This window comes from Hevea brasiliensis, chromosome 8 (genome assembly GCF_030052815.1).
Source record: "Hevea brasiliensis isolate MT/VB/25A 57/8 chromosome 8, ASM3005281v1, whole genome shotgun sequence".
NCBI lineage: Eukaryota > Viridiplantae > Streptophyta > Magnoliopsida > Malpighiales > Euphorbiaceae > Hevea > Hevea brasiliensis.
In genome coordinates this window covers 97,367,740-97,378,837 of record NC_079500.1, presented here as the reverse complement: position 1 = coordinate 97,378,837, position 11,098 = coordinate 97,367,740, and the positions used below count along the sequence as shown (strand labels likewise).

Genomic DNA, 11,098 nt, shown 5'->3' with positions numbered 1-11,098 from the left:
ACACAAAACAAATAAAGCAGCACAAAAATTAAAAATAAAATAAAATAAAATAAAAATTAAAAAATTAAATTAATTGAATTTATAAATATTATAAATTAATGCAAATCAAATTAAAATAAAAAAAAATTAAAGTGAATTAAATTAATCTAATTTAATTTAATTTAATCGATTTAAGTTTTTAATAAAATTTTTTTAATTTAATTTTTATTTTATTTTATAATTTTTATTTTGATTTAGACATAATTTTCATTTAATTTTATGATTTTTACTTTGATTTAGATTTGATTTCATTTATTGAAATTTTTTTCTTAAAATTAATTTAAAATAAAAAAATTTTAAAATTAAAATTAAATTAAACTAAATTAGTGTATAAATTAAATCGACCGTTTCATGCCGTTTAAACTGAACAGTGCATTAGAAACAATTATCAATGTAATGCATTTTTCTAATAATTAAAAAAAAAGTAAATATCCAAAAGCCAGAGTTTTAGTTTTCAAGGGTATAAGAGCATTCATAAGAGAATTTTAAGGGAGATCCTGAAGAATGAAACCCAAATCCAAATCCAAATCTATGTAAATCCCACTTCCACATTAAAGCCTTTTTCCATTGTTTTACAGGAGAGGGGTGGCGGTGGAGGTGTTGCATTCATGGAATCTTAGAGAAAAAGATCAATCTGAAAAGCACCCAACACCTAAAAATTCCTTCTTTGTCAGTCTATTGTGGAAGGGTATTTTTCTAGAGAGAGAAAGTTTCTTTCTTTTAGAGATAGAGATGAAGGAGTTGTTTGGGAGTCCAGGGAGAGTCAGTGGGCTGGGACTGAGAGTTGGGCAGTTTGCTTTTGCAGCTGCTTCAATTGGAGTCATGGTCTCTGCTCGTGGATTCTTCGACTCCACCGCTTTCTGGTAATTTCATTTCTATACCTCTTGTTATATTGGGTACAAATTAGCTGTTGTTCTTCATTTAATATTCTGTTGTCTGTTGTGAGTTTAAACGCATTTTAGTTCGGAATTGATGCTGATTCACTGTGACTTGCCCAGTGGATCATTTGATTAGTAAATTTATGTTATTGATTCTCGCATTAATGTAGTGAATTTTACTTAAAAGATTGCTTTATTAAATTTGTGCCGGAAAAACATGCGAGTTTAAATGAGTTGGTCTTCCTTTATTTTTTGTGGGGATCGGTGGTGTGGGAGGTGGTGAGGATGTTTGAAATAGTAAATTTTTGGGCTAGTTTTTCCCAATTTGAGTGCAATGTCATTGTACGGAAGCAGCACTTTTGTGTTTTTGCTTGAGTTAGTGGAGAAATCTGGGAAAAAGATATTTTCAAGATTAAGAATTAAGAATCCTCAAAAGTGGAGTCATTTGTTTGGTTAGCATTCTTCAGCAGAATTAATGGCAATAACTTGTCTGTGTAAGGAGGCATAACAGGTCTTTGTCTCCTGATTTGTTTTATGTGTTTTCCCAATAGCCAATGATCAACCCTATCTCTTTTTTCTTTTTTCCCCCATTCCTCTTGCTTAACCCATTTGGAATAGGCTTTCTGTTGTTTTGGGGTAATAGTGGATTTGGTTAGAATGCGTGGAGGGATTCAGAGAGAAAACTAAGGCCAGCAGTTATTATGTTACAGAGATTTTGGTATATTTGTGTCATCAGTTCTTGCCTCCTTAGTTATTGCAGGATATTGTTGTTTTCCTGATCTCTCTAATCTTTATGGAATTTTGCTTTTGGGATGTACTTGGAGTATTTTACTTTGTTAGTTCTCTCCTCGTACTTTTAACTGATTAGAGAAGTATGCCTACTCATAATTGGTCTCTTCTTCCTTTGTTAAATTTTTTTGTTAAACAAGAAGGGGAAAAAAATTTTAATATGCATGGAAACCCTTGTTAATAAGAATAGAAGGGCTTGGTCGATAGTGATTTTGTTTCTACAATATGATGGGTCACATTCAAGCTGATGGGTTTGATGGGTAGTTTCAAACTATGAGCTTGCCCATAATGGATCAAAGAGAAATATATCACGATGGCATTGAAAATTCCCAATTTGGGATCATTTAGAAATTAGTCAAAATGGAGTTGATAAACTGTTACAACAAAATATAGAAAATGGTCGTTTTGCCTTGTGCCTCCTTATTGATATAGAGAATAGACATTCCCAAATCTGAAGAGTGCAGGCATTCAATGGCAGAACCAATTGTAAATTATGGAGAAACAAAAAAGAAATATGCTTATATAAATATTTGACCAACCTTTGATAAACTATTCCTCTTTTGAGAAATACTTGTCTCATGTCATAATTTTAGAGGTTGTATGCTAGCCTAATTGATATTTCCTATTTGGAAAGATGGATCTCTTTATCTATCAAACTAAGAACCAAGCACAACCATATTATTTAGTGATTGGGGACCTGGAAGGAATCATTACTATTGGCACTGAGTGGGAATAATCTACTGGCCCAGCATTCTGCCCAAATTCTTCAGCCTATGGCGCTTGGGCTGCTACGCTAAAAAGAGTTAGAATTGTGTCTCTACTAACAGTTTAAGCTTTTGGCACAGTGGTAAGTACTTGATCTTACAATTGATATCAGAGTCGAGGTCATGGTTCGAATCCCTAGTAGATGCTGGAGGGATTGTTGGCATTGGGTAGGGATAACCTAGTAGGCTAGCATCCTACCAAATCTCTTTGGCCTATGTGCTTGGGCTGCTATGCTAGAAGAAATTAGAGTTGTACCTCTGCTAACAGCTTAAGCTTTTGGCAAAGTGGTAAGTACCGGATCCTACAATTTCCACCAGCTAATGTATTAGCATAACACATTTATGGTAATTTTTTTTATTAATTTCATAGCATCGCCAAGTCAATATTCTAAATGTATCTCAATTCAATAAAGCAGATGAAGATTGAGCAAGTATTGGTTTTTGATTGAACCCCAAAGGGCTAGTTTTGAACAAATGACTTAAAAGTTTATGGAATTAATTTATTCATGCTTAACTTGTTTGCAACTTCAAAAATTTTTGAAATCTATATTAATTTATGGAATTGGTTGTACTTGAACAAAATTCCATCAAAATTGGTAAAATATGTAAGTGAATTCTAAAAGAGTATGTAGTTCTGAAATTTTTTACAATAGCTGCATAATATAAAATGAATTTTTATGCATTAAAATGTAAGATACTAAATATGAGAATTCACTCTTTATTGAATTCAGTTGCAAATTAAATGAATCCCATATTCATTTGATTCCAAACACAACATTAGGGATAATGGATTTGATATAGAGAACCACTGAACAATCACTTTGAATTGAGAAGGTATTTATCACCGTACGTTATGTGAAGGTTCAATGTTTTGGGAGGTCATGTGGTAGGTTTTTGGTGTTACTTTGGATTAATGATGTTGGTGTTGTTATTGATATGATTTGGTTAGATGTAGATTGCAGCCTTTGTTCAGGGCACTTAAGTTCAGTTGAGCAACTAAAATGTTGAATAGGCCTCATTCTATTACTCCCATAGCTACCCAGATAACCTTAATTTCTAAGTACCCTGGCATTCTGCTGTGTTTATTAATTGTATTCATTGCATTAATCTTCCTCTGTTATCTCTTACATTTTTTTCTCTGACTCCACATAAAATCCATTTTATCCTTAATTGTAGAAAGTAGTTCTTTTTGTTCATCTCTTTATGGCTATTCATGGATTCCCTGTTTTAGTGGTGTTTAGCATCTGGTGTTTTGGGGGTATAAACCCTAACCATGTTGCTTAACCATCTAAGCCTTTGGGGTCCAAGATTGTTCCTTTGTATGCTTTTCATTTAAAAACTGATGTTTAATATCCATAGTCATGGTAATGCTAAGATTTTGGATGTCATTTAAAGGCAAACTTGTATGCATGACCATATATAAATACGTGCACGGAGGTATGTTAAAATCTGTTAACAAGGCAGTCTCTGCTACTGATGCATGCTGATCTCACTTTTTTCATGTACTTCTGGTGCATTTTCTTAACAGTGCATCATTTCTTCTATGTGGTGGTACTACAATTTTGATTTTTGCATATTGAATTCAGCTATTTGATTGCTTCAATGGGGCTTCAACTTCTTTGGAGTTTTGGGCTTGCATGCCTTGATCTGCATGCTTTGAGATCAAAGAGAAACCTGCAAAATCCTGTCTTAGTGAGCCTATTCGTTGTTGGTGACTGGGTAAAGATATTTTTCTACACTTTTGTTTATGCATTAATTTGTATAGATAAGATAAATTTTGTATTTTTTTTTATGTGTTGATGGCCCAATCACATACATTAATCACTGAAAGGATGGAACAACTGCTACTCTAGAATAATTTTTTAAGAAAATTTAACATCAAATGATTGAGGAGAAGGGTATTGCTGAGTGAAATATTGTTTGTGAACTTCATGCTCAAGGTGCTCAAGGCAACAGTTTAAACAAAAAGCTAAAATTTGTGCATGGAAAAAGGATAATCCTCGTGAATGGGAAAAGGATAACTTCTGTGCATTCATCTTGTCTTATATTGTATATGCTCCTAGGTTGGGTGTTTATTGTGTGGTAGGAGAGCCCCTTTTTTTTCTATCAACAGGTGAGCCTTATCATGAGATGTGAAATAGCGAGGCCGGATTTGGATATATGAACCCTATAGTTTATATTTCCCTTTCCCCTCCAAACTCACTTTTTTTCACCTCAATTATATATTTGTCGTTGTCATTGATAAGGATAGACCAGAGCACCATCCAAACTATCACCTTATTTGTCTCCTTGATAGCTCTATTATATGTTGGCCTTAAATTTCAAATCAGCAAGACTTTAAAGATTAAGATGAATGATTATTTCATTAAGTGTTTTGTACTTTTGAGGTTCTTGGCTTCTTTATACGGTCGTGAGACATACTTAGTAGAAAATTAACACTTGTATAAATATGAACAATTTTGGCACCTTTCACCAAAATTTCATCGAACTTATCAGGCTGATTTGACTTTTTGGTTCCTTTCTTTGCAATGCAATAATATGTCAGAATAATATTAGTGAATTTTATGAAAATATCACAATGAGAAGAATCCTTGAATTTGAATTATTTGCAAAATTCTCAAAGTTTTTTGAGTTGATTTTGCAGTAATGACTCTCATTCTCATGTAATGATTGCTTAAATTACAGGTTACGTCGATTCTATCACTTGCAGCTGCATGTGCATCAGCTGGAGTTACAGTTTTGTACGCAAAAGACTTGCATTACTGCAAAGGACCACAATTTTTGCCATGCAGCAGGTTCCAAATCTCCATTGCTTTGGCATTTATCTCATGGTTTCTCCTTGCCATATCTTCTCATGTTATGTTTTGGCTTTTGGCCAATGTATGAATTAATCAACACCAACCACGCAGACCAATATTCTTCATTTTACCTTGTAAATATCGTTATTTCTGGAACACAGCTGTTTTTCTTGGAATTGTCATAATTATCCATTTTCAATAGGCCAACCCATACGTTATATGTACTTGTCCATTTAAGAATGTTTAGTGGGAGAATGATTGTTTCCTAGCTGAGTTGTGCATGGATTAAGCCTGAGTTAGAAATGAAGGTGACCTTCAAAGTGATCTTGTCACTTGTGCCACCCCAGCCACTCACTACTTCTAACCTTTAGAGTGGTTAACAGTCTAATTTCTATATATCCTTGTCCTACTGATTTGCTGTGCAAGTTGCCAATGAATAATGGTGTAGTTATGTATGGCTCTGGGTAGAAGGTGTCATCATTGCATTAGTGTTCAATTCAAAGTCTTGAAAGCAACAATTGAACTAGTTTAATACTGTAAAGGCTCTCATATTATTGTTATGGTGCCTCTACAATTATAGCCATAGATACCATGTTATATTTTTATGGCGTTAATGTACCTTTGATAAGAGATGTCACCATCAGATCAAGATTCTTTTCAAACTTCTGAAAGCAACAATTAAACTAGTCCATAGTTGAATGCATTAAAGAGTAAAGACTCTCATGTTTGCCATGCTACCTCCTAATTAAAGCAGTTTTTACTTGGACAACCATCTAAATTCTTGGAAAGGTGGAGGATCTAAAGAGAAATTGCTGAAACTTATGAAAATAATATTAAATTATCCACACTCCCAAGATTCCAAATCGATCTTTCAGACCATTCACAATCCACTACCTGCTATCATGCCCATCTGTACATCATTATTATTATCTTAGTAGAAGGAAAATAAAATGAACACTACTAGTTCAAAATGAACACTACTAGTTCTTGCATCTTCAAATTATGTCATGTATTTTATTTTCTTTAAGTATGCTTGTAAAATTGTCAAATTGCAATATTTGACCTTTCAATAGTGATTTAACCTATTAAGAATAGCAAATATGCTTTGAGTGGGATGTTAGGTAGATCACATGGTAGGCCATGGATCCTTTTTCTTTATTTTGTTTGCAATATTGTAGGCTCTGCACAAAAATTGAAATAAAATTATGTCAAGATTAAGTTTTCACGATGTGTGCTGATGTGGGAAATAGAAAAACAAATAAGACAAGAGCCAGGGAGGACCCTTGACCTAAACAAGATAGGCTGCCTTTTCTCAGGAATCGAGTTTGGCACCACAAAAGACCAACACTGCTATCTGTTTGGGACCCCTTATGTGTACCTCTCCATATCGCAATTTCTGTGTCTGAAGATAAGAGTCTATGATTACCTTTCAGTTCCACCATGCATACCCCTTGGAAAAGCTTATCCTTCGTTTCATTGTCGTGACCCACCAGCCACGTCAAAGGTCAAGGCCATGGAAAAGGGAAAATCACCTGTGAAATTTTTGGATGAAACCATAAATTTTTTTTATCACTAAGAGGAAAATTTGATCTATTTCATAAAAAATTCTCCTTTCAACTCTTGAAGAAACAGTATTTTGCACGAAGGACTAACGATAAGACGACGTCTGTGACTCTCCACTCAGAAATTAGAAAGGGTAAATCCTGTGAAAATTTTGAAAATCACAAGAGAACAAAATTGATAACTTAAGCTGCCGACACTTAATGAGAATCATATTATTGCATAAATTAAAACAAAAAATCCAAAAAGATCCCACCATTACCAAGGATCCATATTAAAATGGCAGGATGGAACAAAGAATTTGCAATTGACAAATTACAGGAAAAGCCCGAGAAACAGAAAACTTATTTCTATGTACATAGCCAAGTCACACTTCTCACACCAAGACAAACATTTTATGCCCTCCATAAACAGAGAAACATTCAGCAGCTTGACTCGCATTGAATAACTGACTTTTACACTTGAGAAAAGGAAAGGACAAAAGAACCAAACACGTTGCCATCTCCCTGCCTAAACATATTCTACAGATCTCGATCCTGTTCCCTCACATAACTATCTCTGGCTTCAAAATGCTTGATTTGATCTCTTTGTGAGGCAAAACCACACCCCCATTGCTGTAAATTTCATCGCATACATGGACATCTTCTCCAAGGATTGTCATGTTTTCCACACGAGCCCATTGGCCAACAGTGGAGTGCCACCCTATGATGCTGCTAGAAATGCAAGCGTGCTTCTTGATGCGAACTCCACGCATCACGGTGCAGCGAGAGAGTCTAACTCCTGACTCAACAACACAACCTGGACCTATTGCAACATCAGGTCCAATCAAGCATCCGTCTCCAATCTTGGCAGTCTCATCCACCAAAACATTTCCCACAACATGGGGACCAGTGGCTAACCTAGATGAGGATTTCTTTCGCAAGGAATCTAGATAGAGTCTCAGACCAGTAATGTAATCTCTTGGCTGTCCAATGTCCATCCAAAAGCCTGGGAGGACCATTCCATAGAGCTGTTTATCTGCTGCAATTTTTGGGAAGACCTCTTTCTCAATTGAGGTGGGTCTAAGTTCAATTCGATTAAGAACAGATGGGTTCAAGAGATAAATTCCAGCATTGATTTTGTTTCCAACAAATATTTTTGGTTTTTCCACAAATCGCTCAACCTTCCCTGTGGATTCTTCCATAACCACCACACCATATTTTGATGGCTCATCCACCTATTATGTAAGGTCAAATGATTTCAATCAATTGACAATTGCCTTTTAGATTCAAAGCATCACTAGGGAAGAATTTACTAAGTTATATACTAATTAGTTGAGTGGAATTGTTACCTTCGTCACCATTATGGAAGCCTCTCCTCCATGGGCTTTATGGAACTCTATCATTTCTTTGAGTGGGTACTCACTGATGACATCACTGTTGAGAACAAAAAATGGTTCACCAGAATCATCAATCAATTTGTCCCTAGCCAGAGCCAGAGGACCAGCAGTGCCAAGTGGCTCGGTCTCTTGTGAGCATGTGATCTTGATCCCTAGCTTAGCCTCGAATTCCTTCAAGAAGTTCAACATTACCTGCAGAAAGATAAAGGAACATAAACAAACTTAAGTTGAATCAACCTCTTTAACTTGACAGTGATGAAAGGGAAGGAAGTAAGGAATACATTATTTACCTCTGGTTGGTAGTTAATAGCCAAAACCACTTCAGTCACTCCAATTTCCTTAAGCGCCTCAATCTGCAAGGAACTCAAAGTCGAGCCATAAATTAAGAGAGAGAGAGAGAGAGAGAGAGAGAGAGAGAGAGGGGAGCAGATGTAATGCCTAGTAAAAGGTTTAAGTTCTACAAAAACCTAGACTTCTAATGATTTAACAAAAGCTTCTTGTTTCTCAATCATGGATCTCAAAGAAATGGAAATCAACAGAGTTAGATAACCAAAAGTAAGCATAATATTTATGAATCTAATTAGAAATGCATTACAGTTTTGAAGGAACATAACACTTGCAAATTTATACCTGATGTAGGATCATAGGTTTGTTGGCAAATTCAACAAGTGGTTTAGGTACACTGAGGGTCAATGGCCTCAACCGTGTCCCAAACCCTCCAACAAGAATCAGCGCCTTCATTGTGGAATACTCTGCTTTTCCTGTGAATTGAAAAGTCAGAAACTAAGCAGCAGCTTAATAAAGACCAATATCAGCAGAACCCAAGACATTATCATCAGCAGAACCCATCTCCTTTTCTATTCATCACAACAAAAAGCAAAAGATCCTCATTAATGACAATTGTAGATCTAAAGAAACATAAGAAGGAACTCATGAATTCTCTTTTATGGCAAAGCAGTGAAACCTCAAAACTTCACAACAGGCAGGGAGACGAACAATTCCATTATAAGAATTGGAGACGACATACCACAAAATTTAAAATGAAGAGTGAGGGACTCAGCCAAAAGCTCTAAACACACGTGTCATAACATAAATCATAACACTAAACGAGTAATGCCAACCTATCCATATGAATTAGCCAGTATCAGTGAACAACTTCAAGCAAAACGCTACATATCAGTAATTTCAATAAAAATGATAAAGTTGGTTTTATTTTTTTCATCAGTTACTACATCAAGGACAATATGTCTAAACCAGAATATAGTTACTAGATAACCATTGCTTCACGTAAATGACTAGCTTTAAATTTCTTTATCCTTCTTAACAAAGAAAAAGAGGCCTCAGTTAACTTGAATGTTACACAATTTTCCTTTTCTGATTCCTAACTTTGTAGCACCAAGCACAGAGGAAACAGCCACAATGGAGTGCTAGGAAGAATTAGAAGAAGGTTTCAACTTACAGCCGAAATATTAGGAAGGGTCCATTCTACAAAATAGCTGCACTTAATTTGCATTCCAACTTCTGGAGTTGGAACTATTTTACACATTTTCCTATATCTTGTGAAGCAATAATCCCCAATTTGGTAATTTGACAAATGCTAAGAGAGGAAAATTTAAAGTACCACGCACAAGGAAGAGAAGCAAAATTGCCAAGAGGTTTCCTATAATATACTCAAACAAACAGAAAGGGGTGAAAAGGCAACAGATTCCTCGTAATCGTAAAATAATGGCAGCCATTATGGATTTCTGTCTTCAGCAAAAAAGTACACTTCTAAAACACAGAAGAGATCAGAAATCTAGAGAATTCAACCGATTGAAAACAGATCTCTAACAAATCAATGGGCTACAATAATTTCGCCAGATAATTCAATTTTAAAAATATACCCAATTCTTACTGCTTAAGACCCTGCAAATGAAAACTGTTCACCTCCAATTTGGAATATTGTATGATAGGTTGAAAAATGAAACAGAAACCTGATTGGGTCATAAAAGGCCAAAAAACTCGCATGGAAGTGACCATACACACACCATAGCAAGTAAACATGCACGAAATTGCAGTGAAGCTACTAATCATATAAAGCGAACCAAAACAAATTGCTTTAACATTACTGGATCTGGCAAAAATACTTAAAATTCTTGTTAATTGCTTATCAAATCATCCAAAAATTCGTAAAAACGCATAAAATGACAATTCAAAACAAAAGAAATAATCAAATGAAAAAGAAAAAGAAAAGAATTCATGATACAGTCGAACATGATCCACATTGCTGCATTTAGCAGAAGATCCAAATCGAACCGACACCAAACGACGCCGTAGTCAGCTCAAGAAAAACATAACAGCACACCATCAAAACCGTAATGTAAAACACTCGGATCCAAATACCACTCGAGATTAGTACAGTAAGAGAACACAATATCAAGAAATGATTACCTTAAAACCTCACCAAATCCAAAATCCGAATCGAGTCCCACAACCAGGGCCCAAACCGCCAATCCGGAGCGAGTCACAACGGCGGGAACTGAGTCAGTCTAAAGTGTACACAGCGCGTTGGTCAAGAGAAAGACGATGGGATTATAATTTTATATAAAGCAGGAAGGAAAAACCATTAACTGCCGTGAACTTGGCGGATTTGAAATAAAATATTAAATTTTATTTTTGGAGAACTTTCCTTCTTATTGAAGAAATTGCATTTATCCCATCGGGCAAAAATTTTAAATTCATGGAAGTTTCGGGGTGGTTTCATATTTTTGGCAGATTTTAGGGTGTGGATAAAATAGTACAATTTTTATTTATTTATTTATTTATTTAATATTTGATAGTATACTGATAAGAATTTCTTTTTAATTTTCATATATAGACTGGACCACATGAAAATGAATGCATTTGTTTTCA

General features: G+C 35.0%; 2 protein-coding genes across 4 annotated transcripts; one reads left to right on the top strand and one right to left on the bottom strand.

Annotated features, from left to right (window-relative positions):
- Positions 1–452: 452 nt before the first annotated feature.
- Positions 453–5,536, top strand: LOC110644041 (CASP-like protein 5B2). Its single transcript, XM_021796644.2, has 3 exons — positions 453–902; positions 4,057–4,189; positions 5,156–5,536. The coding sequence occupies exons 1-3, from the start codon at positions 772–774 to the stop codon at positions 5,354–5,356; spliced, it is 465 nt and encodes a 154-aa protein (XP_021652336.2). The 5' UTR covers positions 453–771; the 3' UTR covers positions 5,357–5,536.
- Positions 5,537–7,019: 1,483 nt separating this feature from the next.
- LOC110644036 (mannose-1-phosphate guanylyltransferase 1) lies at positions 7,020–10,846 on the bottom strand. 3 transcript variants are annotated; one of them, XM_058151773.1, is made up of 5 exons: positions 10,637–10,846; positions 8,837–9,063; positions 8,497–8,559; positions 8,159–8,398; positions 7,020–8,044 (listed from the first exon to the last, which is right to left on the bottom strand). In XM_058151773.1, the coding sequence occupies exons 2-5, from the start codon at positions 8,945–8,947 to the stop codon at positions 7,373–7,375; spliced, it is 1,086 nt and encodes a 361-aa protein (XP_058007756.1). In that variant the 5' UTR covers positions 8,948–9,063; positions 10,637–10,846; the 3' UTR covers positions 7,020–7,372. The 3 variants fall into 3 exon arrangements, with proteins under 3 accessions (XP_058007756.1, XP_058007757.1, XP_058007755.1); XM_058151774.1 differs by having other exon boundaries at positions 8,837–8,967; positions 10,650–10,846; XM_058151772.1 differs by having other exon boundaries at positions 8,837–8,967; positions 10,637–10,845.
- Between the last annotated feature and the right edge of the window lie 252 nt (positions 10,847–11,098).